General features: G+C 36.7%; 1 protein-coding gene across 1 annotated transcript in view; it reads left to right on the forward strand.

Annotated features, from left to right (window-relative positions):
- Positions 1-1103: 1103 nt before the first annotated feature.
- LOC107757811 (CD48 antigen-like) overlaps positions 1104-7394 on the forward strand; it is a 22153-nt gene continuing 15862 nt past the window's right edge. Inside the window, exon 1 of the mRNA XM_016575395.1 lies at positions 1104-1215. Within this exon, the coding sequence (XP_016430881.1) occupies positions 1161-1215 (55 nt within the window). The 5' untranslated portion in view covers positions 1104-1160. The remainder of the gene's footprint in view (positions 1216-7394) is intronic.

Below are 7394 nucleotides of genomic sequence, written 5' to 3' on the forward strand. Positions count from 1 at the left end.
ACCACACTTTTAATTATATTTCAAGGGAATGAATGAACTGATAAAATTTATATATTACCTTCAATGCAAAGTAAGCTGCTTTGGATAAAAGCATCTGCCAAATGCATTAATGTAAATATACTGTCCAAAATCTAAAATAAAATGTTGTGACACTTGTGGTCATGGTTAACTGAGGTACAGCCAACCATGAAAACAACCACTAATTAACAGTCATTGCAAAGGAAAAAAGAAGAAAGAAAAAAAAAGTGAAGTTAGTTGAGAAAAGATCGAGCATCTTTTTTTTTGTAGATGCCATATGGTTTGACATTGTGTTATTTTGTGTGGTTTCAGTATGCAGATCTTTACATACTGTACATGGCGATAACACACCACGTGTTTAGTTTCCAGAGTAGTTTCTGTTTTTGTTTTCATCTAAATAAGTTTGAGGATATTCCTATTTCTCATCCTTCATTCATTCTGAGCAGCCCTTGTTTCATTAGGGAAGTAGTAAACTCACATCCTGCAGAGTAGGAGTAGGAAGAGTCACAACTGACTGAACACCGGAAAGTTTCGTTCTTATTTTGATGCTCATGTTTCCGCCACAGGCTGAGCTGAGATAAAACTGATTCTTGTGACATCTCACTGTTTCCAAGCAACATTGCAGAGTTTCCTCTGTTGCCTTTTGTAACTTGTGGTTCTATATGCATCTTGATGTCAGTGTCAAAATGTGCAGAGTGTAAAAAGTGTATTTTGCTGAATTCAGAAATGGTTTATTCCAGCAGAGTAGACGTGAGAAAGGAAGGATGTGGTGCAAAGATGAAGTGTGAAGTTGTTGTATGCAAAACTGTCTTTCTTTAAAAATTGTGTAAAAATCTATTAAACACCTTTTGAGAGATTGACGCGGTACATGCAAACACATGTACATTAATAATGAGATGGAGAGATGTTTGTCGAAATGTGTTTCTACACGTAACTTGACTTTCCATCATTTTGTCTTTTTAGGTTTATTGCTCTTTTGTTTTATTTCAGATTAACACCCAGGACCTCTGAGGCTTAGCAGGAACTTGTTTTTTTCTCATCAGTGTGAAACTGAACTTCCGTTTCTACTAGGAAGTCAATGCGGCGGCAGTCATTTTGAGTTCTGTTTCTTTTTAAGTTTTTAATCTTTTTAATTTAGGAGAATGTCAGTAAATCACATACTCGTATTACTTCTTTTTCCTCTGACCTTCAAAACAGGTAAAAAAAAAAAAAGTGTTTATTATACAACTGAATGATTATTAATGGTTATTGTGATGGTGAGGACCGCCAAAGGCATGGTTCAGATATCACTGAGCATTTACTGGAATATTCTGTATTGTATACTACTTTACAACTATTTAGTCTATTCTAGTCTATTTTCTAAGTGACAGGATTTGATCACACTTTTTTATTTTGACCTCTGTTGCAAGCAGAATAAAAAAAAAAAAGAATCATAAATCATAGGTGTGGTGAGTTTTGTGTAAGTGTGTGATGGTCTTAATCAAACTTATTGGCAGTTCTGATCACAAACGTCACCATTATCATATTAAAGCATGTATTTACAACATAGATGGTTACTGAGATGTATCTCAGTGTATCATGTAAATGGGAAACGTGAAAAGAGTCTCATCATATCAGTAATGCTACATTAACTTAACTAAAGACAACAGGGTCATTCCGTGACTAATCAACCAAATTTTGAGAAACTTCCCCGGCTCAAATTTTTTATTTTTTTTTCATTAGGAAGACAATCAAAATAGAAAAAAATAACATTTAAAAAATGTAAAATTTAAAAGAAAAAAGTATCAGCTGTATGCAAAGTGACCCACATTTGGTTTTTGACCACTGAAAATGTGAACAATTTACCAATTTACTCATGGAGCCGCATTAAGGTCTCCATATCTTTGAAATACCCATATCTATAGGAATGAACTATATGGGGCCTTGAAAATTAAGATTTCAAAAGGAAAGTTTATTAAGAATTAGAATCTAGAAGGATATTACATTACCTTGAATACTTTTAGAGTTACAGGCATGCAAACTTTGGAAAAAGAATATTTATGGAACTCCTATACCTATACTCTGGTATGTTCTACGCAACTGTGTTGATAGAAAATCACGAGATACATTTTTAGATTCAAGATGATTTGTTCTTCAGATATTCCTCTTTAATAGAAAAATGTATCAGCTGTATGCAAAATGCCTCACATTTGATTTTTGACAATTGAAAATGTGTAAAATTGTCGTTTACTCATGGAGCAGCATTAAGATCTCCATATCTCTGGGATTAAACCATCAAGGGCCTTTAAAATGAAGATACCAAAAGGAAAGTTTGATAAGAACCAGAATCTAAAAGGATATTAAGATATCTTTAATACCTTTCGAGTTACAGGCATGCAAACTTGAGGCAAAAAACACACTAAGTGCTTTTTGCTGTTTTTGAACTGTCACCATTAGCATATAATGAAACAAAAATGGTTTAAGCCAACAGATTTTACTAACAGACCTACCAATCTCTGTAAAAATAAAATAATGATGCTGCCAGCTTTCTAAAGTCGTGGATACGCTAATCTGCCGATTCAATACTATCCCGATACTTGTGTGCCGATTCAATATATATTGCGATAATTGAGTATTGCGATTATATAACTATTGTGATTCGATATTACAATTTATTGTGATTTTGTTTGCTTATTTATATATATAACTATATATATATAATATAACTTTTATTTCAGGAGCATACACATACACAGTGTATATTTTAAAGTACCTTGAACCATGAATCTTTCAAGTAACAAAACCCTGAACTGGCACATTAATAATAGTCAAATGTGCAACAAAATGAGTAGAAAAAACCCCCCTCTGAAATAAAATAGTGCTATGTTACTTTGCATACCATTTTATGGCCCTTTCAGACAGGACGCCGAATGCGCTGCGCTGGCCTCTGGGTTCATTCATATTGGGTAGCATATTGCCTACCCAGTACCGCCGGCCCCTATACGCAGAGTACGCAGTTTGCGTAGGGCACCAACTCCCAGGGGGGCACCATCCAAAAAAAACCTTGACGCGCCATTCCCCCATCCGCACTCGCGACCGCTTGCACCTCATGTTTGTGGCTGAATGCAAATGATCATAACTGATGGATGGACATCTATGCCGGTGAAAAGACATCAGCAATCCGGCGCAGAGAAAAGAAAAAGAAAGAAAAAAAAGGTGAAAACGAAGGCCAAAGGCCTGGTAATTGCTGCTGCTACACGTACAGGACAATCAAATCCTTGTTTAGGCTGTTGGCCTGCTGCTGCTACACGTACAGGACAATCAAATCCTTGTTTAGGCAATTGGTCAAACATTTAATTCAAATATTCACTTAATCTTTCATTTTTGGCCAGCTTTTTGCAATAGATGACACAGCCGCTATAATTTCTTAAACAAAAAACATGTGGACATCACAACCCTTACAAAAATAAACCATGGTTTTATCATAGTAAAACTGCTTAATTTTCTTTTGCATGATTTCTGAATGCTTGAGACTATAAAATCAATTAGACAACTGTATTAATAAAGTCATAGCCATAGGTAACTGTCTAGAGTTACAATTGTAATTTGTAAATAATAAAATGTATTTATTTATTTACTTTTATATTTGATTAAAGTTCTATTTTGACCCCTATGTGTTTTTTTTACTTCCATAATATTTGAGGAAGGGGGGCACAACAATACAATACTGCTTAGAGCACCCATTTGGCCAGCAGGGGCCCTGTGCCTACCTACCTACAACAAGCTACCTGACATGCCAACTTGATTTGAGATATGTCTCCATGACACAGCTTTTCTCCTGATATCCCTATAGGACCGCAAACTTGTATTGTATAGCTCCGGAAATTCAGTCACACACTGTTCATCCATTTGCTTTCCGCGATTGTTTGGATGCCCCATTTCTATTGGCTGCTCGGAAAATCGTCACTGAGCTCAGCCTAAAAGAAATGGAAAATTATTTGAATGTAATTTCAGTATCTACTAATAAGAAAGCTATAAGGACTGTTAGGATTTGCTCTGCCTTTGATCTCTTCATGTAATCATGTTTAGATGATGGCCCTCTTATCTTTATCTTTATGTTATTCTTTTTGTGATTTGTTTCCATTTTATTTTTGTGGTTGATATTATGTGATGTATGCTTATTCTTTGTATGTTTCCGTTCTCTGCAATTAAAAAAAAAAAGAAAAAAAAAAGGGTGTTCCTGCACAACCGGAGCGCCACAGCGCCACCTACCGAATTGGATAATATAGCGGAGGCTGCAGTTTCAGGACCGCATTTCTAGGACCCTGGTGGTTTAGTTTGTAGTAATGTTTGTACATGTTGTTAAAGATATTGAATCTCAGGAACATTTTTTTTAATTTCAATTGTGATTTTTGATTTATAAATGCATCAGATGTTAATTACAAAGTGTGTAATACCTGCTTTGAGTTAACAATTTTAAATTTAAATGAATTTACACTTATTGTAGTCATTATATCAACAAGGTTTAGCTTAATTAAATCATGGCCACGAATGAAGAACATCGTAATAATCAATAAAACTAGCAATCGGGAATTAATTATTACTTCTTAGCAGTTCTCACGTTGGCTACGTAAACTTTGCATCGTTTTAAGGTTATAAAATAAAACTTAATTGAAAATCGGTAAAGTTACTCACTCTGATTGCTGTCCATGTCATCCATCTTTAGTGCTCCAATTCGGTAGGTGGCGCTGTTACAAAAGAATAGGGTCCTAGAACTGCGGTCCTAGAACTGCGGTCCTGAAACTGCAGCCTCCGGTTGTGCAGGAACATACTATTACCGAAATGAGGCACTGAAATCTGCGTTCTGATTCGGTTCTAGTACATACCGGTTACATAGGTATCGGCCAACCCTACTTTTTAATCTCACAATTCTGACTTTTTTAACATTAACATCTCACAATTCTGCGTATAAGTGTCTTTACTGTCGCTTTTGATCAATTTCGTGTGTCCTTGCTGTGCAGGAACATACTATTGGCGAAAGTTGAACTATTTTTAATTTGGGGGCGGGGGCGCAAGATGGCGACCGTGGAGGATGTTAATCTGTGAGGTCAAGAACTTTCTTCTCCCAATTCCCACCCTTTGTATTAATTATATTACCCTGATCGAGTAATAACTCTGTAATCTTGTTTACTCCACTTTTCAGCTGTATTTGTTGTTGTAAATATATCTCATTAGTAAGTTTTAATCGCCGTTAACGTGCAAGCTAATTGACGTCACTAAGCTATGGCTGGAAAACGCAAAGAGAGACCAAGTTCCAAGACCCTCAAGAGGTGTGGATGGATGCTGAACAGGAAATCGCGGAGGTGCATGATTATGCACAAATCCAACAGCAACGTGAAATTTTGCTTTCTAAAGGTTTGACAGAACTTGATTCGGCTCCGCATACCCCCGATTCAAAGAAATCAAAGAACGAGCCATCCCTCCGCGACCTGCAAAATAACATCGTCAGAATGCTGACAGAAAAAATTAACGAAAGAACTGACGGTTTGGAAAAAATCAATCAAAAGAACTCTGACGGGATTGAGGCTCTCCAGAAATCCACCGAATTCTTGTCTCGTGAGATCAATGACATCAAAGCACTGAAAACATCGAGCATTACCCATGACAAGAAAATACTGGATCTGGAAGTTAAAGTGAACGAAATGGAGAGATATAGAAGGCGCTGGAACTTGAGGCTTCATGGTCTTGCCGAACATGAAGGCGAAGACATTAAACAGAAGGTCGTGGACATCTGCGCTGCAGTGCTGCCACAGGAAAAGGGAAAGTTTGCGGCCGAAATTGACAAGAGGGTCTGGCTGCAGACTTGCACTTGCACTCTCAGACTTGCATTCTCAGGCTTGCACTCTCAGACACTTGCGCTTCCGCTAGTGACGTCACTTGCAGTCTTTATTTTTTATTTTGTTCTATTTATTTATTATTTTTTGTTTGCATCTCTCAACATTTTACAACAGTAGCCAGGTGGTGAAGACAAGAAAAAAGAAACTAAATTATGAAGTCACTTGCAATCGCCACTTGCACTCTCCGCTACCTGCAACGTCACTTGCAATCGACACAAATCGTGCGTGTTGCCAATGGAGGCAAGACGCTGTGGTGATTAAACGATTAAAACTAATTTAGTACCGTAACTTACAGGGTCCTGCAAGTCATCTGTAGGAGAAAAAGACAAGACCCGCAAATCTGTGGCCACAGAACAGCAGAATATGAACGCAATGCGCAAAGTCTTGGCTTATATGGCTTATATAATATGGCTTAATGTATTAAAATGCTATCAAAATATCAAATTCAATATACAGTTTATTTATATAATGAATGTGTATATAGTATTTTCCTCCCATACCGCAAAACGTGGCATAACTAAGATGATAAAGACAAAACTCAATATGCTCCTCTTCATTATTAAAATATACATAACTAATATGTACAGGCAAGCAGGTGAGCCCAGAATAAACGCAACGTGCAAAGTTTCGCGTTAAGCGTTTATCCATATAGAATAAACTGTCTACAGATCTTTTATATCATTGTCTTTGTCCATTTTACGTGTTTTATTTATAATGATTTTCTATGGGAGGAAAAAGTTTTAACGTGCAATTTAACGCATTGCGTTCTGGGCCCGTCTGCTTGCCTGTACGGAGTTGTTCCTTTTAATAACACTTAATGCATTTCATAATGCACGTTCATATTTGCTGGTCTGTGTATACTTTGAGTCAACAACAAGACTCAATACTGAATACTGAATTGTCTTTATCATTTTAGTCCATTATTATGCCACATTAAGCGTTTTGCTGGAGGACAAGTGAAAGTTTGCGCATTGTGTTCATGGCCATCTGCTTGCCTTGTAGTACATTAAATAATATATCAAATTTGATTTTTTAATTGCACGTAATGTATCTTAATACATTAAGCCATATTACTTATGTTTTTCTACAGGAGGAAAACGCTTAACGAGAGACTTTGTGCATTGCGTTCATATTCTGCTGTTCTGTAGCCACGGATTTGGGGGTCTTGTCTTTTTCTTGCAGGACCCTGTACGTTATAGTACTAAATTCGTTTTAATCGTTTAATCACCACAGCGTCTTGTCTCCATTGGCAACACGCACGATTTCTGTCGATTGCATGTGACGTCGCAGGTAGCGGAGAGTGCAAGTGAAGATTGCAAGTGACTTCATAATTTAGATTCTTTTTTCTTGTCTTCACGACCTGGCTACTGTTGTAAAATGTTGAGAGATTCAAACAAAAAGTAATCAATAAATAGAACAAAATAAAAAAGACTGCAAGTGACATCACTTGCGGAAGCGCAAGTGTCTGAGAGTGCAAGTCTGAGAGAGTGCAAGTGCAAG

Source organism: Sinocyclocheilus rhinocerous, unplaced genomic scaffold (assembly GCF_001515625.1).
Source record: "Sinocyclocheilus rhinocerous isolate Xijiao unplaced genomic scaffold, SAMN03320098_v1.1 scaffold112, whole genome shotgun sequence".
NCBI lineage: Eukaryota > Metazoa > Chordata > Actinopteri > Cypriniformes > Cyprinidae > Sinocyclocheilus > Sinocyclocheilus rhinocerous.